The 24212-nt window shown below is 39.7% G+C and overlaps 1 protein-coding gene across 3 annotated transcripts in view; it reads right to left on the bottom strand.

Annotated features, from left to right (window-relative positions):
* Positions 1–24212, bottom strand: part of OLA1 (Obg like ATPase 1) — a 184716-nt gene that overhangs the window by 150931 nt on the left and 9573 nt on the right. For all 3 annotated transcript variants that reach the window (XR_011387253.1, XM_002712295.5, XM_070070677.1), the window contains 2 exons: positions 14687–14830; positions 3549–3676 (listed from right to left, as the gene is read on the bottom strand). Coding sequence is in view for 1 of the 3 variants with exons in the window: in XM_002712295.5 (XP_002712341.2) it covers positions 3549–3676; positions 14687–14830 (272 nt within the window). In the remaining 2 variants the exon portion in view is untranslated. The remainder of the gene's footprint in view (positions 1–3548; positions 3677–14686; positions 14831–24212) is intronic.

Raw genomic sequence — 24212 nt, 5'->3', positions numbered from 1 at the left:
AAATGAGAATAACAATAAGTTTATATATTCCGATGGGCTCTAAATAAGAGCAAACAATCCAAAAAGTACTAAGTAAACAAAATGTTAAAGATATTTGTTACTTAGTCGTTTGGTCAGATATCTAATTTATAATCTTGCCTCTAAAATTGGGGACTTTGTAGCTTAAGAATAGAAGACAGGAAACCATGGATGTCACACAGTTTTCCTCCAAGTAAAGCATTTGATGCTACACTATGTTCCCAAAGCCCCTGTGCTCCTCCTCCTTTGTGGTCAGGAGTCTTGGGTAGAAAAATCTGACAAATACAGGAATCTCACTATTTTCATTACACTTTATATTTCCCAGGCATTTCACTTATTTTAGAAATAGCTCTGCCCATTAGTTCAAGACTCAGCCTGGTATAAGACAAAATTTTGTTAGAGATTTTAAAAAGCTAAACTTTAGAAGAAAAAAAGAACAGTATTTCCAAAAACACTGAGAATAAAAAGAACATTCTGGTACTTAAAGATATATAAAAGATCAATAGAAGAATGGGATCAAAGAAAACTGAAAAGGTAAAATATATTCATAAAATCAATCTCCTCTGAGTTAACCTCATACCCTCCTAGGTTCCAGAAACATGTCTGATGAAAAGGCCCAGAGGATCTGCTAATAACACCATCAGCTTTCATCTGTAAACATCTTTTCAAAATGCAACAAAAAAAAAATGCACATTCTTATCATTTCATTTATGTAACATTCTCAAAAAGAAAAAAAAATCTATAGTAATGGAGAAGAGATCAGTAGTCTCCAAGGTTAGGTGTGGAAGAATGTGACTAAAAGGATGGCATTCAGGAGTTTTTTGCAGTGATGAAAGTGTTTTGTATCCCGATTATTGGGGCAGTTTCAAAAATCTGTACAAATTTAAAAGACATAGAATTACATACTCAAAATAGTCAATTTTATTGTCTCAAAATTTTAAAACTAAAACATGTACTTTTCTGAACTTCACAATGATTTTTCTTTTATTTATTTATGAGAAAGAGAGATACAGAGATAGAGCAGGCCTCTATTGCTGGTTTACTCCTCAAATGCCCACAACAGCCAGAGCTGAAGCTAATGTTGGGAATTCAATCCAGGGCTCTCAGATGCGTGACAGAAACCAGGGTTTGCATTAGCAGGAAGTTGAAGTCGGGAACTAGAGATAGACATAGAATCCAGGCACTCCAATACGAAACACAGACATCTTAACTGAGGTCTTAACTGCTACACTAAACTCCCACTGCTACAAATATATTTTTAAAAGCTGTTTTGCCCAACAATTTATGAACAAACTTGCCAATAAACAATTTTGAAAGTTTAAAGAACTCAACATGAATATTTTCTGTACTTCACAAATTGATGTATGATAGAGAGATAATTTCATTACAATTGTACTGAAACCCAAGGAAAGAATAGCTGCACCAACCTGCTAGTTATTTTCTAGAAATATGGCATCATCTCTGGTGCACACCAGCCTGAAATTATCTAGGTAAACAGTATAATCAAAACTCCTCCATGGGGCTGGCGCTGTAGCGCAGCGGGTTAATGCCCTGGCCTGAAGCGCTGGCATCCTATATGGGTACCGGTTCTAGTCCCAGCTGCTCCACTTCCGATCCAGCTCTCTGCTGTGGCCTGGGAAAACAGTAGAAGGTGGCCCAAGTTCTTGGGCCCCTGTACACACGTGGGAGACCCGGAAGAAGATCCTGGCTCCTGGCTTTGGATCGGCACAGCTCCGGCCATTGCAGCCAACTGGGGAGTGAACCATCGGATGGAAGACCTCTCTCTCTCTCTCTGCCTCTCCTCTCTCTGTGTAACTCTGACTTGCAAATAATAAATAAATCTTTAAAAAAAAAAAAAACTCCTTAACAGGCAGGTGTTTGGTGTAGTAATTACATCACTTGGGGCACTCGCATCTCTAATCAGAGTACCTGTACTCAATACCCAGCCCTGGTTTTCAATTCCAGCTCCCTCCTAATAGTATTTAAGGAGTGAACCTGTGGGAAGGAGCAATCTCTCAAAGAAAGAAAGAAAAAGAAACATGGAATGTGTATATCAAATTTGCTTTTTTCCAGAGGGGTTAGAAAAACAGAAACTAAATTCATTTTTTTCTCTAGTGGTTAATAAAGCCTATCAGATAAATAATGTAAGAAACAGCAACAAAGACATTTTTATTGCTATTATTTATTGATTTTAGACCATCAACAAGACCTTACAATCAGCTAAACTGCCCAAACTCTGAAAATTTTACATCAAATATTTCTCCCTAAACACACAACACAACCCCCTTTACACCCAACATACTGGTTTTGAAACCTCATTAGCAAACCAGCTTCATGAGCCTTTCATTTTCCAGTCCTACCTTGGTTTCATACTTGACTCTACCCCTGTCTTCAAAATAATCACATTAAGTCACCAGAACCAACAGAAAAATCACCAGGAAACACAGAGGCTCTTAAGAACACAAAGGTTTCAGGCTAATACTTTTCTCCATTACTGAATCCTTCCTCCCTGTCCTCCCCACTCCACATAACACATCCCTTGACTACCACAAACCCTCTAGAAGGTCTCTATCTACTCAAGCTAAGCTAACTCAGATCACTATTTCCCAAATGATCTGGGGTTGACTTTTGTAAAATACCATAAAATGAGTTACTAAGCAAATAAACTTTTTAAAAGACATACAAAATACGTCAGCAAAATGTTTTATTTGATTCCAAGGACGAAATAATTGGCCAGTATTATCACTATAATATTTTTTAAATGCTCATTCTAGTCAAGGACTATTAAACTATCTAGTCAAGGACTAGTACAAATGAAAGCACTGAACCATAGCAGGTCCCTACTTCTAACTTGTGCTTTCTTTGCTTGTTTTAATTTGCTCATTATAATATTATAACCATAAAATGCAGTCTTGACCTGAGCTTTAACCTAAACTCTTCTATTTTGTTGGAGAATTATTACATTGTTGGCTCACTTTTGTAGTCAAAAGAAGCCAGACCAACCCACAGTTCTATGTGTTTTCTTCCTTTGCGTTATAACCTTAAGATATAATGCTGAGATGAGCTGATCTTGGTTCCTTCTTTATCCCATCATCCAATTCTGTCATCTCTAATAGATAACCTGGATGCATTTTCTTCCTCTGAAATAACTATAATCACCTCCTCTATCATTGTCTTCTCAACACATGGAAAAGCAAGAATGCAGAAAAGTCCCATAACTTGAGGAAATTTCAAAATGCCTTTTTAATCAACAAAGTTAATTTCTCCATACAGAAACACTTCTCAATGGCTCTAACCCAGATCAGGGAAAAAAATCAACTAGAATATCAACACAGCATATATGTGCTATGAAATAAGCCTTCACATACAGACATGGTACTAAATGACACTGAAGCCACAATTAACAAATTCATCACTCATATTGTGAACCAAAGCAATCTATTAATCAGTCATTTCTAATTTTATTTGAGCACCAATAGAAAGAAAATACTAACCTTAATGAAATCAATGACTAAATAAACTGTACTTACGTGTTAGGTGGAAGATCCCATCACAAGCACTAATATGAGATAAAAAGGCATTCCCCAGGCCCTGTCCATTGTGAGCTCCTTTCACAAGACCAGCAATATCCACCACATTTAGAAAGGCAGGAATTTTGCTGAAAAATAAATGACAGTTTCATTATGATATAGTACTAGGAAACTGTTCATTAATCAAATGAACTCCTCAAACATTCCACAAAAATATAATTCTTTCTAGAACACTATTTAGAAGGCACTCACTACTGACTTTAAATTAATATCCCCCTAAAATAAATACAACATTTTTAATGTTAAGTCTTTCTTAAGCAGGAAAATGAAAGAGAACCCTAAAGCAGAGTAGATGTTTTTATTGTGCCTCTAAGATTTAAACTCCTATCACTAATTTTATAACAGTTTAACTACTATTGGCATACATACATACACACACAAAGCAGTGGAATGTTTAGAGTATACTGATGCAAATCAAGGTAATCATTACAAAATGAGCCAACTTATTGTGCATCAGCACTAGACTAAGTACTTTACATTGTACTATCTTCTTTCCAAGTTCAGAGTATCTCCTAAGCCAGGTGTTATTAAACCCAGTTTACAAGTGAGGAAATTTTGCCTAAGAGAGTTAAGAAATCTACTTCAGAGATAGCATTCTGGCCTAGCAATAACAATATTAGTTGGGATGCCCACATGCCACATTGGAATGCCTTAGGTTCAGGTCCCACCTCTGTGTCCAAACCTGGCTTCCTTTTAGTGTGCACACTGAGAGGCAGCAGGTAATGGCTCAAGTGGTTGGGATGCTGCTTCCCACATAGGAGACCTGGATTGAGTTCTGGCTCTTGGGTTCAGAGTGAACTAGCCTTGGCCATTGCAGGCATTTGGGAAGTGAACCAGCAGATGGGAACTCAGTGTGTCTGTCTCTGCCTTTTAACTTTTTAAATAAAAAGTTTAAAAAAAAAATCAAAATCATAGCACACACAGAATCACTCAGTTAACAGTGACAATACATGAGATTTAAAAACAGGCTGCAAGGGTTTTCATTTAAGCCTACACAAGTTATACAGACCAAAAAAAAAAAAAAAAAAATGCATGCAATAATGAGAACCATGAGCTGCCAAAGTAGCACAGGAGGTTAAGCCTCCAGCTGAGACACCGCAGCTCACATCAGAGTGCTAGTTTTAGTCACAGACGCTCCACTTTCAATCTAGTCCCTGCCGATACGCTGGGAAGGCAAGCAGCGTACCAGGTACCAGCTCCCATGTGGGAGACCCAGATAGAGTTTCAGGCTCCTGGCTTTTGCTTGGCCCAGCCCAACTGTTGTGGACATTTAAGAAGGAAGACCTTTCTCTCTGTCACTCTCTTTCACTGTCTAACTCTGCCTGTCAAAAAAAATAATAATAAAATAAAAAAAGAAGTGAACCAATGGATGAAAGATTGATCTCTCTCTTTCTCTCTCTGTACCTGCCTTTCAAATAAAAATAAACAAATAAAATATTTTTAAAAAAAAATAGAGTATCAAGGCATCCTTCCAAGAAAACTCTCTCCTGTGAGAAGGAACCAGAACAAGATTAAAAAAAAAAAAAAAAATGAAGAGGAACTCTTATAAGCATAGTATTAACCTAGCTGCTAATAACAGCAACAGAAGTAGACAGTTTGATACAAAACAACAATTATACACAAAAGAACTTTGGCTTTGCTAAGTAAAGAAACAGCTAACACAAGCAAGAAACTAAATTAGGAAAATCACTCTGCTATGTAAAAATGGTGATTTAATATATGAGCAACTAAAGACTACTCTCCATTTTATATGACAAAGATACAGGATATAATGTTGCATCCACTGTCAATTTGAATGTCAATTTCACTATCTAATAAATTATAACATAAAAGAATTCCCTATTATCTGTATGGAAAATGAGTCTTTTCAAAATAATGTTCTTTAAACAAATATTCTAATAGAAATTAGGATAATCATTACCAGTAAATCCAGTGGACACACATAAATATGGTCAGTTGTCTGTTGTTAGATATTGTGATGGCCTCCCTATCACACCCACTGACCCTTCTCTAGGTAGCTGCACTGATTTTCATGTGGCGAGCCATACCTCCCTAGTGGTGCCCAGAGCTTTGGAGAAGTCACTATACTTCTCACTACAGAAGTGGGGCATTCAGCATGGGCTGTTGCTCCCACCCCTAGGTACAATATTTCATTCTAGGACCTTCACTTTGCCCTTTTACCTTAAAGAACTTAAGGGGAGGCTTGATGGTGTGGGTGAGGGAGGTTCTTGAAAAGAAGTTTTCTCAGAAGACTCTTTACTCTGAACATGGATGATAAATATCTTGTGTTCACAAGGGGACGACAACCATGCTAACAGGCTGATGATGGAAGGAAAGTAGAGAGGGGAAAGCAGCCAGGTCCTTGATGACACCACTGAGCTAAACCCTGTTCTATCTGCAACTTAATGTTTAAGACAATATGCAAAGTGCAACCAGACTCATCATAAATTATACCACTGTTAACAATTAAAATCACCTATGTGATAAATATGAAGTACAGCAGTATGTACACGGGTGGGAGGACTCTGATTTGAAATAAGTAGACTTGAGTTCTATGCCTAGTTGACACTAATTGTAAATGTGACAAACCATTTCATTTCATGCATACCCTATTGTCTAATATTTCTGATCCTGATTCTTTATTTAAGATAAAGGTTTAAACTAATAATATATTATCTCAAAGGAATAAACATGTGAGCCTTAAATCAAAAATTTCTGAAATATTATACCAGTGATTTCATGATTACTTGAGCAAAATATTTTTAGGCCTTATAAAACTCTATTGTATAGGCCTATAAAACTCTGTGCTGTGGCGCAGTGGGTTAACGCCCTGGTCTAAAGCGCCGGCATCCCATATGGGTGCTGGTTCTAGTCCCAGCTGCTCCTCTTCTGATCCAGCTCTCTGCTGTGGCCTGGGATAGCAGTAGAAGTTGGACCAAGTCCTTGCGCCCCTGCACCCACGTGGGAGACCTGGAAGAAGCTTCTGGCTCCTGGCTTTGGATTGATGCAGCTCTGGCTATTGGTAGCCAATTGGGGAGTGAACCATTAGATGGAAGACCTCTCTCTCTCTCTCTCCCCCTCACCGTCTATAACTCTACCTCTTAAATAAATAAAAATCTTTAAAAAAAAAAAAAAAAACTATTTAAGGGGCTAGTGCTGTGGTATATATAGCAGGTAAAAGCCATTACCTGCAGTGTCAGCATCTCATATGGGTACAGGTTCGAGTCCCAGCTGCTCCACTTCCAATCCAGCTCTCTGCTATGGCCTGGGATAGCAGTAGAAGATGGCCAAAGCCCTTGGGCCCCTGCACCCACTTGGGAGACCTGGAAGAAGCTCCTGGCTTCTGACTTTAGATCAGCGCAGCTCCAGCCACTGCAGCCATCTGGGGAGTGTACCAGTGGACGGAAAACCTCTCTCTCTCCCTCTCTGCCTCTCTGTAACTCTGCCTTTCAAATAAATAAATAAATAAATCTTTAAAAAAAAAAAAAAAAAACTATTGAAGACAGTTTGAGGCACCAAGAAAAAAATGCTATGAATTTCCCATTCTCCTTTTTATATACTTGGGCACAAAGAGGTCAAAACTGAGCTAAACAAAACAAAACAAAAAAGGTTCTCAATCTGTTATGAATTGAGTAGGATTTGTCTTCCCCAAACTCACGTTACTGTTTAAGCTCTGATGGTCTTAATGTTAACAGCTGATTGATTATGAGTGGAAATGTCATCTAATGATGGTATCTGATAGATGGGACCCATTAGCTGTTCTTGGAGGGTGGTTTTCAGAAGTTTGATTAGCTCAGTTCAAGTTCAGCCTACATGCTCGCTCATGCTCTCCTTCCTGGCTCACCAAGTGACCACTGCCACCACACCCACCATAAACAGTCTCTCTTAGATGCCGGATTATGGGGCTGCCCAATCCTATAATCCTCCTGGGTTAAAAAAAAAAACTTTTCTTTCCCACAAAGCTTCTCTCAGGTATTTTAGTGAAAGTAACAAAAAGTAGACTAATTTACATCTTTTTTATTTCCAAAAGAACATTTAATAAATGTTTCCTAGTATAGAAAAAACAAAGGAAATTCTAAGAATTTAATTTCCTCACTGCCTAAAATTTCAGCAAATTTGAAGTCCAAGAGTCTTATTTTTTATTTTTGTTGTGTTCTTCTCATGTCTTTGAAAATTTTCAGCAATGTTATGTGACCACACTGTCCAGCAGTGACAAGGGCCCACACAAGGAAGGCATCAAGTGGGGAGACAAGGCAGCAGCTGGGCACTGTCCAGGGAAGGCACATTGAATAGGAGAGCAACCCAGTGAAGCTGGGACCCAAAGCAGTGTTCAAATTGGGCAGCAATTACACGCAGTGAAGAAACTGACTACATATTGAGAAACTGAGCAAAGGAATAAACATATTGAGGATAACAAGAGCTAGGATTCTCAGTGTTGGAAAAGATAGGGGCAAATAAAGAGTAAAAGCTAGAATGAACACTATATTATTGGACTGGAATTGGAAGTGAACTCGTTTTTAATACAAATACAGAAATAAATAAAGATGTATTTGTAAGTTGTACTTACAAATGTATTTGTAATTTGTACTATATATTTAAATACATGTACAACCACATGCATTTCTTTCCTACTCTGTCCACTAAGAAGGCACAGGAACAGCAACACTCCACCAGCAAAAAGCAAAATTATATCCAGACTCTTTGTTGCTAAATAACACTGTCCTCTAAAAGGAACCAAGGCTCTTTGCAGAAATCGCTAACAAAGAGGCTGAGGCAAAGAAAATACAAGATGAGCCTGAAAAATCTTGTTGCACCAGAAACAAGAAAATACTCAAAGAATGACTAGGACAAGTCAAAAAGAAGGGGATGGGGATAGGGTGGGGCGGCAGGGTGGGGAGGAGCTGGCATTGTACCACAATGGGTTATTAAGCCACTGACAGCAACACAGGCATCCTATATCAGAGTACCAGTTCGAGTCCCAACTGCTCTGCTTTCCAATCAGCTCCCTGCTAATGTGCCTTGGAAAGCAATGGAAGATGGCCCAAATGCTTGGACCCCTAGGACTCAAGTGGGAAACCTAGATGGAGTTACTGGCTCTTGGATTTTCCTGGCCCAGCCCTGGCCACTTCAGCCACTTGGAGAGTACACTAGCAGATGGAAGACCTATCCCTCTCCCCTCCCCCCTCTTCTATCATTCTGCCTTTCAAAAAAAAAAAAAAAAAAAAAAGGTGTGGGAGCAAGCCATTGTGAAAATAAATAATTACATTAACAATCAGTAATTCTGAGTAAAGCCATAAAGCTATGAGTCTATAATGATATAAATATACAGGTGAACAAATAAATAAATAGGGCATAAGCAATTGGTTCTATAGTAGAATACCAATTAATACGGCCGGCGCCGCGGCTCACTAGGCTAATCCTCCGCCTGTGGTGCCGGCACACCGGGTTCTAGTCCTGGTCGGGGCACCGGATTCTGTCCTGGTTGCCCCTCTTCCAGGCCAGCTCTCTGCTGTGGCCCAGGAGTGCAGTGGAGGATGGCCCAAGTGCTTGGGCCCTGCACCCCATGAGAGACCAGGAGAAGCACCTGGCTCCTGCCTTCGGATCAGCGTGGTTGCGCCGGCCGCAGCGCGCGGGCCGCGGCGGCCATTGGAGGGTGAACCAACGGCAAAGGAAGACCTTTCTCTCTGTCTCTCTCTCTCACTGTCCACTCTGCCTGTCAAAAAAATAAATTAATTAATTAAAAAAATGCAAATAATGATAGAATTAGAAAATCACCTTTTGGAAATCATATTCTTTTTCTTCTTTTTATGTTTTAACTTACTATTTTATTATTTTTGAGACAATATATTTTGAAAGGTTTTATTTTATTTAAGAGGTAGAGTTACAGACAGCGAGAGGGAGAGACAGAGAGAAAGGTCTTCCATCTGCTGGTTCACTTATCAAATGGGCACAATAGCCGGAGCTGTGCCAATCCAAAGCCAGGAGCCAGGAGCTTCTTCCCAGTCTCCCACATGGGTGCAAGTGCCCAAGTATTCAGGCCATCTTCCACTGCTTTCCCAGGCCATAGCAGAGAACTTGACAGGAAGTGGAGCAGCCGGGATTTGAAACAGCGCCCATATGGGACACTGGCACTGCAGGTGGCAGCTTTACCCACTGCACCACAGTGCCAGCGCCAAGACAATGTATTTTTAATTTATGTTATAATCAAAGGCTTAATGCTCCACTAAATAAAGAAGTGACCAATTAAAATAAGACTATAGTTAAGCAGGAAAATAGAAAAGGGCTATAAACAATGAAACAAAATGATACTCAACTTTAGTGTATATAAATTTTAAAAGTCACAAAATAATTAAAACTATAGTATAGAATTATTAACAATTTGTTTGACAAAGATTTAAAACAAAGCTTGACAAAACACTGTAATGCAGCAAAATTGACATACATGAGCATTTCTTTCTTTACAATTTTAGTTCCCACAAACAAGGAAGAATATGTGGTATTTGCCTTTCTGTCTGATTTCATTCAATACCATGTCCTCCAGTTCCAACCATTTTGATGCAAATGACAGAATTTCACTCTTTTTTGATAACTGAACAATATTCCATTGTAGCATATATATTTTTTTCTTTATTCATTCATCTAATACTGGACACTTTGGCTGATTCCATATTTTGGCTATTGTGCGGTGTTGCTATAAACATTGTGGTCTAGGTATCACCTTGATACTAGGTGTTCATGTCTTTTTGGTATATATATACCCTCTGGAAATCAACATCTTAATAATCAACTCAGAAAACAATGCTCAATCTATCATATGAAGGTTCATGAAGAAAATGCTGTTCATAGAGTTTTAAATATGTCCTGATATAATCAGGCAGATAATTAGACATAAGTGACTGGGGAAGAGCTACAAGACTCTCCTCCAGGGGTGGAGAACTGCTTTCTGCTGGGACCCACCCAAGACTTCCCACTTCACAGTTTAACTTGTGGTTAAAGTATACTGATAAAATGTGAGCTCAGCCACACAAGGAGAGTCTAGTTTATAGCTACATATACAGTAAGTCCAAATGTATGCAACTGCCAGATGTCAATCACAAATGTCAATCATGAATGTCATGGCTACATCACAAGTCAACACCCTTACATTTTAGTGATAAAAGCCCCAAACGAGGAATAAAGAATGTCACACTTTCTCTTGACTGGCCTGTTCCTCCCTTCGAATTTACTTTAATAAACTTTGCTTTCCCTACTTTCATCTCTCTGAACTGTAATTCATTACTCTGTCAGTGAAAAAGAATCAAGGCAAGCCAGCTGCCAATGGTGACAATCTTAATAAGTACAATTAATCATTAATACATACAATATAATCATTAATAAACTGTACAGTGGAGAAACGCAGGAAATACCCATCAAACAAGTAATCCAAGTTATTTTCAGTAATAATAGGACAGGTCAACATTATATGCCTTCAGATATGATGTACTAAGGAATAAAGCATCACTTCTATATTACACCAAAAATGTGAAAATCATGAAGAAGTATTAGATATACCCAATTTGAGGGATATTCTACAAAATAATTAGCTTATATTCTCCAAAAAATGACAAAGTCGAGGCAGGCATTTGGTGTAGCAGTTAAGATACTGCTTGAGATGCCACATCCCATACTGGAGTGTCTGGGTTTGAGTCCTGGCTCTATTCCCGATTCCAGTTTCCTGCTAATGCACACCATGGGAGGCGGAGGGTTACAGCTCAAGTGGTTGGGTCTCTGTCACCCACGTGACAGAACTGAATTGAGTTCTAAGCTATGGTGGAATGAGAGGGCCATGCCAAGGTGGCCACTGGCAAGCGAGCCTTAGTTACTCAGGAATGGCTTTGGAAACTGCCTGGCAACAGGCTGTGATTGGATGGCTTTGGAGACTGCCTGGCAACAGGCTGTGATTGGATGGCTTTGGAAACTGCCTGGCAGGCTGTGATTGGATGGGGCATAGACCGCCCCTTGACCAGATTGGCTGGTCTTGGCTATATAAGACGTAGTTTCAACTGAAATAAAGGAGTCTGCCAGCTGCTCGCCTCAAGCCTGCTTTCACCCGACTCCCGGGGTCTGTGTGGTGACTCCGCACCTCTTGCCCCCACCACGCTGTTCCTCTCAGAAACGAATCCACTGCAACATTGTTGAGAAATCAATGGCAACACTAAACTTCCAGTTTCAGCCTGGCTCAGCCATGGCCATTGTTGGGATTTGGGGAATGAACCATTGATAGGAAGTATGTGTATCTCTGTCTCTCTCTGTCTGCTTCTTTATCCTCCCCCTCTCTCCCCTCGCCGGAGAGGGAAGAAGAGGAGGGGTTGGAGTGTGGGTGGGAGGGCAGGTATGGTGGGAAGAGTCACTGTATTCCTAGAGTTGTATTTATGAAATGCATGAAGTTTGTATTCCTTAAATAAAAGGTTTCTTTGGGGAAATATATTGTTTTTCACAAAAGCAACAAAGTCTTTTTAAAGACAGGAAAAGACTAAGCAACTTTCAGACTGAAGATGACTGAAGAAATGCAAGTGAATAAGCATATAATCTTGGTTTGTATCTTGGCTGTTTATATATGCATACTTTTGCACAAATGCAGAAATTTAAATGGAGTCCGTGAATTAGATGGTTAATATTGGATCAGTGTTAATGTCTTATTTTGATGGTTTAATATGGTTATATAGGAAAGTGCCCTTGTATTCAGTAAATACAAACTGGAGGACTGAAGTGCAATGTGGCATCATGTATACCACTTACTCTGAAAGGTTCAGACAGTCTAGGTATCTATCAGTAAATAAGCACTCTATATGTCATTTTGCTTCTACACAAATTTGAAATTATTTAAAATTAAAAGTTTTCTTTTTAAAAGGACACTGAAAAAGCTTGAGGAGCCAATTTGAGGGATATAATTTAAGCATCAAATTAATAGCTGTGACAGATTATAACCAACCAAGTCACACTGATCTGAATAAATATAGGGATAAATAAATGAAGACAAGAAAGCTTTCCCTTGCAGGAGAATGCCAACTAACAAATGAAGAAGAAATGGTGGAATTACAAAAATCACCATGTGAGGATCACCATAGTAACAATTCATCAAAAAAAAAAAAAATCAATGGATGCTACAACTAGTAGATTTAAGTGGAAAAAACACAATAAATCTGGTAGATATTTTAGACAGAACTCAGAAGAATACTAATATAGTGGATGTGGGACAAGGGGAGAGAAGAACCAATGATTAATCTTGAACACTGACTTAAGCAACTGAGAAAATGATAGTTATTTATTGAATTAGGAAAGCATTCTAGAAGAACAAATTTGGTGAAAGATGATGAAATTAAGAAGTCCATTTTGGACACATCAAGTCTAAGGTACTTATCCAGACATCCAAATATCAACATCCAGTAGACAGATGTAAGTCTGAAATTCAGCAAGGTTCATGGTTAGAAAAGAACATGGTATTTATCAGTACAGTCCAAATAGTAAAACATTGGAAACAAACTAAACTTCCAGTAAAAGGGTAAATTAATTGTGATACATTCATATAACACAGTACTAAATCTAAGCAATTTATTAGAAATGATTATTTTAAATTATGTTGTTAATCTAGAAAGGTAGTAACAATACCCCAAGTGAACCAAATATAAACATATGGATGAATAAATAAAGACCAGAGGGACCAGTGCTGTGGAACAGCAGGTGAGGCCACAACTTGCAGCACGGGCATCCCATATGGGTGCCAGTTCAAGTCCCAGCTGCTCCACTTCTGATCCAACTCCCTGCTAATGCGCCTAGAAAAGCAGCTGAAGATGGCCCAGGTCTCTGGGCCCCTGAACTCATGTGGGAGACCCGGAAGAAGCTCTAGGCTCCCGACTTCAGATAAGCCCAGCTCCAGCTGTTGTGGACATTTGAGAAGTAAACCAGCAGATGGAAGACCTCTCTCTCTCTCTGGCCTCTGCCTCTGCCTCTCTCTAACTCTTTCAAATAAATATTCTTTTAAAAATAAATATAGATAAGAAAAACTTTTCCATATAGGAAAATGCCAACTAACAAATGAAGAACGAATGAGGGAATCATAAAATCACCATGTGAACATCACCATAGCAACAACTCATCATTTCTGTAAGTAAGGTGCATACCTTCAGGGGAAAGTATGGAAGATATACTGGCTGAAGCAGCCACACCTGCTTTGTGAAGGCAGAGGAATTAGTAATGGTTTTCATTCTTCTGACTATACATTTCTTTATTATTGGACTTCCCACAAGGATCTGTATTATTTTTTCCCTAATAAAAGTTTTAATGATTTTTACCAATTAGAAGATATAATATATGTTTATTGGAAAAAAACTAATATGCTATAGGAATATATGAATTCAGTGAGCTCTCTGCATCTGTGGGTTCTGCATCCAAGGATTCACCCAATCACAGATTGAAAATATTCAGGGGGAAAAAACTGAGTCTGTACTGTACATGTACAGACCATTTTCTCCTATCATTATCCCCTAAACAACAGAATAACTCTTTACACAGCATCCACATTGTATTAGGTATTATAAGTGATCTAGAGACAATTTAAAGTACAGAGAAGGATACTGATCGTTTATATGGAAATAGTATAGCACTTTACATAAAAGATTTTTGGTATCCACAAAGGTCCTGGAACCAATTCCTCTCAGATATCAAGAGATAACTGTCAAGTAAAAATTGCCTAAAATTTTCACTATTCAGAGATAACCATCAATTACTTTATGATCTTCATTTCATACATTTTCCTACATATATATGTATATAGTCATGTAATTTTACATGAATGAGATCATTTAATATAGACTACTCCCTCTACTTCACAGTACCCAGAAAAAAATAACTGCAATACCAACAACTGTGTATAACCTTCCTTTCCTTTCTCCATAGTCTACCTTTACAATCACTCCAAGCAATAATGCTATAATAACTTTAAAAGAAAAGTCTTTCTACATGACTTTCAACCTAACACATAGTTACACGAGTCTACACAGAGCCACCAAATAAACAATGGTACAAAGTGTGTGTCTTACCTTGCTGGCTTGTGGTACTGGCAAAGAAAATCAAACCTTTCATCAGGCACAGGAACTCTGCTCTCATTAGGGTCAATAGTACAGAATGGGAAGTTTTCTGCTGAAGCTTGACTGTTAGTTAACACATTGAAGAAGGTAGATTTCCTAAAATGAATGAAAGCAATTTCAATCAATTCATGGGCCAATGCCAAAAAAAATTTATCTCACTCTAATTTCAATGTTCAAATAAGATCTATAATATGAAATATAAAACATATCTGGGAAAGGGGGGAAGGAATAATACATTTTTTACTAACAAAAATTAATAACATTTATAACAATGCAGTCAGTGCATGATTTATAATCAGTTATGGCCCTATGTTATAAATGATAGCCAGAGTCTTACGTCATATCATAAAACCTGTGTTTTTTAAAGTACAGTATCATCTCACCTGTATCTAACATAACCTTCTCTAGCATGAAATATAGAAAGGTGTGCAACTAGTTAGGGCAATCTCATCCCATGAATTTTGATTTGGGAAAGGCATGCTGTCTCAAAGAAAATGGCAAGATGGAGCTCAGACTCCTTTCTAATTGGTAAGTACATAAGGATTACCATTAAGCCTAGAATTGCAAATTGTAAATTATAAAAGTCAAAATGTAAATTTTTCAAGGTATGACTTAAATCAAAAATCTATTATTATAGAATAAATATATCACTAATTTTCTACTTATCTGAGTCTTACCAGGTAATATGTGGTATAATAAATGCCAATCCACAGTAACTTCAGCAACATTTTTAAAAATTTAATTACAGTGCAAAATTCATAGAGTAAAATTCAAGGCAAGATGGGATCTTTAATGGTTTGCTGATTTGTTTCAATTCCATCTCTACATTCAATTCCATCACTAATAAAGACAGCAGAGGATTCATCATAGTAAATTTTCCTTGCTCCAGATATAGGCTACATGAGAAATTTAAAATAAAAATTACTGTCACATAATCATTTTAACTAGAAACTAGAAGAACTGAGGGAGCAGTTAAACATTACTTAGTAACTGTGAGACTGGTGCTTGCTAATCATGGCTAGATGTATTTTTTTTTTTAAGATTTAATTTTTATTTATTTGAAAGGCAGAATTGTGGAGAGAGGAGAGGAGAGAGAAAGAGAGAGAAAACGATCTTGTATCTGCTGGTTTACTCCCCAAATGGCTGCAATGGCTGGTGCTGGGCCAGGCCAAAGCCAGGAGCTTCGTCCAGGTCTCTTGTGTGGGTGCAAGAGCCCAAGCACTTGGGGCATCTTCTACTGCTTTTCCAGGCGCATTCACAGGGAGCTGGATCAGAAATAGAGCAAGCAGTCAGGTCTCAAACTGGAACCCACATGGGATGCCAGCATCACAGGCAGAGACTTAACCTGCCACAATGCCAGCCCCAAGATGTATTATGTAAGAATGTTTATACATTGTCCAAATTTGTTAACAAAGGAATACCTAAAATGTATAATGGCTTTGTGAGCTTATGAGTGATTATTTTTCTCTTTTCCAAAAAAACAAATGAAGGTAAAAATTTCTAAACAGGAGCCAGCATCGTGGCACAGACGGTTAAGCCACTGCCTGCAACACCAGTATCCCATATGAACAACTTGTTCCAGTCCCAGCTGCTCCACTTCCCAGCAGCTCCCTGGGAAAGCAGTAGAAGATAGCCCAAATGCTTGGGCCCCTGACACCCACATGGGAGACCCAGATGGACTTCCAGGCTCCTAGTTTCAGCTTGGACCAGCCCTGACTGTTTTACTATTTGGACAATGAACCAGCAGATGAAAGATCTCTAAGAGCGACAGAGAGAGGAGAAACAGAGAAAGAGATCTGCCATCTACTGATTCGCCTCCTAAATAGCCATTGGCTGGGCCAGGCCCAAGCACAAAGTCACAGGAAACCCTTCTCTCTGTCACTCTGCCTTTCAAATAAATAAAACAAATTTTTAAAATAATAATGATTCTTAACAAAACAAAAAGAAAACTTACTGGCCACCTTTTGAGTATGCTAGATGATTACTTTTAAAGACTATCAAAGCACTTATCATGTAATAACTGTACTTTCAGAGTAACCAAAGAATTGATAAAGATTATTTTACAGATATATTCCAGCAAATAAATGAGGAAAGAACAATTAAATGAAATAACATTATTCTAATATCCTTAACAAATTTTGGATCTGGGTAATGATCACCAACAACAATTTAATACTGCAAAAAGTGGGAAAACAAATTACCTCCTCACAGAAGTATACCTCATCTTTCAGCCTAATCTGATCAAGGCTTTAGAAATAAGACAAGGGGCCAGCACTGCGGCACAACAAATTAAGCCAAGTGACAATGACAGCAGCATCCTCTATGGCTATGGATACACAGGTTTTGAGTCCTGGCTGTTTCACTGCTGATCCAACTCCCTGCTAATATGCCTGGGAAACCAGGGGAAGACAGTGGACTCCTGCCACTCATGTTGAAGACCAGGCTCCAGGCTATAGCCTGGCCCAGCCTAAGATGTTGCAGACATTTGGAGAGTGAACCAGTGGATGGAAGAGATATCTTTGTCTGTCTGTCTCTCTCTCTCTCTCAATCTCTCTCTCTACGTTTCAAATAAGTCTTAAAATATATATATGTACATATATACACAAATATATGCATACAGATATATACACATAGACATGAATAACCAAATTTCTTAACCCAGTTAATTGGAGGGTAGAGGTGGTGAGAAAATGGTTTCTGGGCAAAAGCTAAAACTAGACCAGAGATTTCAACTCAAAGTAGAAAAGCTATATATAAAATGTAGAATACAGGTGCAAGGTGTTTAGCCCAGCAGTAAAGAGCAAGTTAAAATGCCTAAGTTCCTATCAGAGTTCCTAGGTTTGATACCCACCCACTTCCAATTCTTGGCTCCAGCTTCCTGGTAACACAGACCTTAAGAGGTAGTAATACTAGCCCAAGTGATCAGCTCCTGTTACCCACATAGAAGACTTGGATTGAGTTCCCTGGTGGTAGCTTCTCAGCCTGGCCCATCCCCGACTGTCCTGGCCATTTGGGGAGTGAATCAGCAGATGAGAGTTCTTCTTTGTCTCTCTCTCAAATGAATAAATAAATTTTAAGATGTACAATACAGAGAGCACCTGAAGGGGCTAGGATTCTGGAAATGGTAAGAAATTTGGAAGTGTCCTCTACAGCTATATTCACACTGTAGACATTTGCCCATTCCGGGGAGAACCAGGTACAGAATCCAGGCTTTACAGCCATGGAAAGCTGATGCAAGAGCACAAAACCAACAGAGCACTTGGTGTACACTTTGAGGACCTTATAATACACCCTTGACCAGTTTTCTCCTCAGGGCATTTCCTCATCAGGGAAAATTTAACAAAAGTGTGTTCAAGTAACTGTTAACAGATTGATTCCTTCTTGATACTTTCTCCCCACCCCACAAAAAGGTAAAAAATAAAAAGTGATAGGTTTGCAGGTCAGTCCCAGAGTCCTTATTTATCAAAAATACAACAAAAATAAGGGGCTAGCATTTGGCACAGAGATTAGGATGCCCCCGGGACACCCACATCCTATATTGGCATGCCTGGGTTGGAGACTCAGCTTAGCTTCCAGTTGCAGCTTCCTGGTAATGTGCACCTTGGGAGGTAGCAGGTGATGCCTCAAGAATTTGGGTCCCAGGCCAGTGTTGTGGCATAGCCATCACCTGCAACACTAGCATCCCACATGAATACCAGCTCGGGTCCTGGCTGCTCCACTTCCTTTTTTTTTTTTTTTTTTTTTTAAGATTATTTATTTATTTGAAAGTCAAAGTTACACAGAGAGAGAAGGAAAGGGGGGGAGAGAGAGAAAGGTCTTCCATCCGCTGGTTCACTCCCCAGTTGGTCACAACAGACAGAGCTGTGCTGATCTGACGTCAGGGACCAGGAGATTCTTCTGGGTCTCTCACACAGGGGCAGGGGCCCAAGGACTTGGCCCATCTTCTACTGCTTTCCCAGGCCATAGCAGAAAGCTGGATTGGAAGTGGAGCAGCTGGATCTTGAACCAGTGCCCATATGGGATGCCGGCATTGCAGGCAGCAGCTTTACCTGCTACATCACAGTGCCGGTCCCTGCTTCACTTCTGATCCAGTTCCCTGCTGATGGCCTGGGAAAGCAGCAAAAGGTGGCCCAAGTGCTTCAGTCTCTTCCATCCACATGGGAGACCTGGAAGAGGCTCCTGGCTTTGGCCTGGCCCAGCCCTGGCCATTGTGGCCATTTGGGAAGTGAACCAGCAAATGGAAGATTCTCCCTCCCTCCCTCTCTCCCTCCCTCCCTTTTTCCCTCTCCCTTTCTCTCCCTGTATCTCCCCCCCTCTCTCAGTAACTCTACCTTTCAAATAAGTGAATAAATTAGGATGGAGGAGGAGGTGGAGAAGGAAAAGGGGGAGAAGTAGAAGAAGAAGAACAACAACAACTTGGGTCCCTGCTATCAACATGAGGGACCTAGATTAAGTGTGGGCTCCTAGCAGCAGTCTGGCCCAGTTCCAGCTATTGTTAGCATCTAGGGAATGAACCAACAGATGAAATAGCTCTCTCTGTGTGTCATTCTGCCTTTCAAAAAAAAAAAAAGCTTTTAAAAAAAGCTGCTTAATGCTATTAAGTCAGTTGCAATTCCAGAAAAGCCAGAAACAGTTTGTGGGGGCATTTTCAGATTTATGGCTATTCCTAAGTATAGTTCTTTTTATTGTCTACCTGAATAAAAGTAAGTATGTTTTATAATAAAGGAAAAAAGTTTAGCTCCTAAAACATATCATATGGTAAAATATAGTAAAAGAAAGTTTCATTATTTCTTAGACAAAAAAAAAAAGAAATCTTATATACATTTAAAACTAAACTCAGAAAAGATTTTATATTTCATGAAGCCCAAATCATCTGTATTTTCCAATAGCTTCGATGGTATAAAAGACATAGAAAGAAATAAGGAAGAAGGGAAAAAATTTTCTAAGGATTATTACTATAGATTTCTGTGGCAACTTAAAACATTTTGATCTATTCAAATCTATTAAAGAAAAGCCTTGCAAAAGCAAAGAATCTGAAACTTTTGGCCTAAGCCTGAACTGTTAAAACCCATAAGCATCGTGTACAATGAGAATTTCTCTTTCTCACTCGCTCACTCGCTCTCTCTCACACACACACACACACACACATATTTAGAACCCTTGAGGTTATTGTTAAAGCTTCAAGACAGGAGAAAGACTCAATTGTAGGAACTTCTCTCATGCAAGAATGGGTTTTCATGAATACTGCAGCAATAAGAGCATTTTTTTTTAAGTGGCTAGATTTAATATATGCCTCCTCCACTTAGAACGTTAACACTTTATTTTGGAAATAAAATATTTTATTATATTATGCAATTTTAGAAATTAAATACTTTGTTAACTAAATCTGACTAAATAGATGTCTTACCTAAAACCTTATGCAGGGGCCTGAGCTGTGGTGTAGCAGGTTAAGCCACTACCTGCAGCATCAGCATCCCACATGGACACCGGTTTGACCAAGCTGCTCCACTTCCAATTCAGCTCCCTGCTAATGTGCCCAAGAAGGCAGTGGTGGATGGCCCAAGTGCTTGGGTCCCTGCATCCATGTGGGTAGCCCAGAGAAAGCACCTGGCTTCAGCCTGGTCCAGCTCCAACCCTTGAAGCCATTTGGGGAGTGAACCAATGGATAGAGGACCTCTCTCTCTGTGTCTCTCCCTCTCTCTCTCTCTGTAACTGTGTCTTTCAAATAAATAAAAAAATCTTCAAAACCTTATGCCAAAGTGCAATATGTAATAGGAAGTCAGATGTCAAGGCAAACCTCCAGAGTAATCTGAATTAAACATTTATGAAACACACATCCAAAAAAAGAAAAAAGGAGAATGTCCTTTCAAAATATTTCAAGATTACATATAACTAGACTGTTGAAAATATCTGATAAAGAGATAAGTACAGGAAACAGAAATAAAAACCAATACAAGCATACACGGGTTACCATGACTGCATATATTTCCTAACTCTGTCAGGTAATTTGATTTTGCAGTTCAGCTGCCAGTCAGGACACTTGCATCCCACACAGAACACCTGAGTTCAATTCCCATCCCTAATTCTAGCTTCCTGCTAATACATATTCTGGGAGGCAGCAAGTGATGGATCAAGTGACTGAATCCTTGTCACGAATCTGGGAAACTTATTGATTTCCTGGTTCTGGCAACTGTGGGCATCCCTGCAGATGGGAGCCCTCTCCACAGTTCCTGCCCCCTGCCTCTGCTGTAATATCCCAGCAGCAACAATCACACCCAGAAGCCCTATTCCTAGTTTCTTTCTTTCTTTTTTTTTTTTTTAAAGATTGATTGGTTGGTTGGTTGCTTAATTTGAAATGTAGAGAGCATCCATCATCTGTTTCACTCCCCAAATGGTCCCAACAGCCAGGGCTGGGCCAGGTCAAAGCTGGGAGCCAGGAACTCCATCTTGGTCTCCCAAAGGGTAGCAGGGGCTCAAGTACTGGGCCATCATCCACTGCCTTTCCAAGCACATTAATCAGAAGCTGGATCAAAAGCAGAGCAGCCAGGACTTGAACCATCACTCTGATATGGGATGCTGGCATTGGAAGCAGAGACTTAACTTGCTGGGCCACATACTGCCATGCCAACCAGTGCACTCCCTCTACTCCAAATCCTAGTTTCTAAATATTATTCTCCAGTGAAAGAAACCAGAGCTCCCTGGAGACAATGGCTAGAGAAGGAAAAATGTAAGAGCCAAAATGACTTATTTTCATCCTTTTTAAGCACTTCCATAATTCTCTGAAAAAAAGAAATGTCAAAAAAATACACAGTAGCCAACTTGAAAGAGCTTCTTGATTTCCGAAACTGTGAAAAATTTGAGCAGCAAAATAAATACTGATAATACTGGATTATAGCCCAAAGAATAAAATAAATCTCAATGAATCCAGATAGAACTATACAAGTGACTGAATAAATGTGAAGGAAAAACACGAATCTTACAGACTCATTCTAAACAATAAATACAGAAGGAATAAGCGAAGTAGAAAATCACCACTTAAATACTACCCTAATAATTGCACGGAGGATTGATAAAATTAATCAACAAAACTTCAGGTAAAGCCACCACCTGCAGTGCCGGCATCCCATATGGGCTCCAGTCTGAGTCCTGGCTGCTCCACTTCTGATCAAGCTCCCTGCTAATGTGCCCAGGAAAGCAGCAGGAGATGGCCAAAGTCCTTAGGCCCCTGCACCCACATGAGAGACCCAGAAGAAGCTCCATACTGCTGGCCATTGTGGCCATTTGGGAAGTGAACCAGACAATGGAAGACCTCTCTCTGCCTCTGCCTGTCTGTAATCTGCCTTTCAAATAAATAAATAAATCTTAAAGGGGAGGAGGGACAGAGTATCTGAATAGCCACAAAGTCTCCTTTCCTCATAAATAATTGTTTTATTACCATGGTAGTTTTAACCAATGTCAGAAATTTCCTCCAGGAAGTGGACTGTAATTCCCCTCCCCTTGAGTGTGGACTGGACTTAGTGACTTGGCTATCAAAGAACACATTATGGAAATAGAAAAAGGATAACTTCACAGTGAAGAAATCTGGCAGAAGCCACCTTAATCAGGTGAACAAGGTTAATATCACCAGTAATAAAGCGTGTTGATATCATGTATCCCTTGATACAATACAATGAGAATGGCACTTCACCTCCATAGATTTTACTCAGATATCCGTTGCTTGATTGCTGATTTTGAAGCATAACATAGCACTGCCATAAAGACCGACAAACAGATCAATGGAACAGAACACAGATCCAAGAAATAAATCCTTGTATGCATGACCCAAAGATCTTTGTTGAGGGTGCCAAGACTATACAATGAGAAAAAGACATTCTCTTCAACAAATCATATCAGGAAAGCTACATATCCACATTCAGAAGAATGTAGGTGGGCCCTTACCTTGTACCATACACAAAATTTAACTCAAAATGGATTGAAGACATAAAACTAAGACCTGAAACTACAGAACGACTAGAAAATATTGGAGAAAACCTTCTTTTAAAAGATTATCTGGGGCCAGCGCTGTGGCATAGTAGGTTAATCCTCTGCCTGCGTTGCCTGCATCCCATGTGGGTGTGGGTTCTAGTCCCGGCTACCCCTTGTCCAATCCAGCTCTCTGCTATGGCCTGGGAAAGCAGCGGAAGATCACTCAAGTGCTTGGGCCCCTATGCCCACATGGGAGACTGGGAAGAAGCATCTGGCTCCTGCCTTTGGATCAGCACAGCTCTGGCCTTTGCAGCCATCTGGGCAGCAAACCAATGGAAGGAAGACCTTTCTCTCTGTCTCTCTCCCTCTCATTGTCTCTAACTCTACCTCTCAAATAAATAAATAAATAAAATCTTGAGAAGAGAAGAGGAGAGAGAAGAGAAGGGGAGGGGAGGGGAGATTATCTTTGGGGTGGCACTGTGGCATAGCAGGTAAAGCCACTGCCTGCAGTGTCAGTATCCCGTGTGGGTGTCAGTTTGAGTCCCGGCTGCTCCACTTCCAATCCAGCTCCTTGTTAATGTGCCTGGGAAAGTAGCAGAGGATGGACCAAGTCCTTGGCTCCTGCACCAATATGGGAGACACGGAAGAAGCTCCTGGCTCCAGGCTTGGCCTGGCCCAGCTTATGACCATCTGGGGACTAACCAGCAGATGCAAGATCTCTCTCTCCATAACTCTGCCTTTCAAATAAATAAAGAAAATCTTAAAAGAAAAGAAAAGCTTCTTGACACAGCAAACAGGAGAACAAATTTTGTCTAAAAGATCATTCAGAACATATTAAAAAGGGAAAGCAAATAATTCCCAAATCACATACTCCCATGAAACAGCAGGTACTCTGGAATGTTAGCTGATGAATAAACAGTAGGATTCACATTCATTTAAAATGGTAATGAGGAGTTCTGTTTCCCATTCTACTATGGGAACTGCCCTCCTGCCATAAACAGCTAGGTAACCAGACAACATACATAAAACCAGTTTTCAGACAGACAGGCAGCACAGAACTGTTCTCCCTGAGAGAAGAACAAATGAACTAAGCACTACAATTGCCCTAGCTTACTGCTGGAAGGTGATTTCTTTTTTTTTTTTTTTTTTTTTTTTTTTAAGATTTATTTATTTACTTGAAAATCAGAGGTACACAGAGAGAGAAGGAGAGGCAGAGAGAGAGAGGTCTTCCATTTGCTGGTTCACTCTCCAGCTGGCCACAAAGGCTGGAACTGTGCCAATCTAAAGCCGGGAGACAGGAGCTTCTTCTGGGTCCCTACATGAGTGCAGGGGCCCAAGGACTTGGGCCTACTTCTATTGCTTTCCCAGGCTATAGCACAGAAGTGGATCAGAAGTAGAGCAGCCGGGACTCGAACCGGCACCCACAAGAGCAGCTATACCTGCTACGCCACAGTGCCGGCTCCTGAAAGGTGACTTCAAAGTCACAGTACAAGGAAAAGGAACCAACAGAACC

This window comes from Oryctolagus cuniculus, chromosome 3, assembly GCF_964237555.1.
Source record: "Oryctolagus cuniculus chromosome 3, mOryCun1.1, whole genome shotgun sequence".
NCBI lineage: Eukaryota > Metazoa > Chordata > Mammalia > Lagomorpha > Leporidae > Oryctolagus > Oryctolagus cuniculus.
Note: the sequence above shows the minus strand (reverse complement) of the source record. Positions and strands in the feature narration are given on the sequence as shown.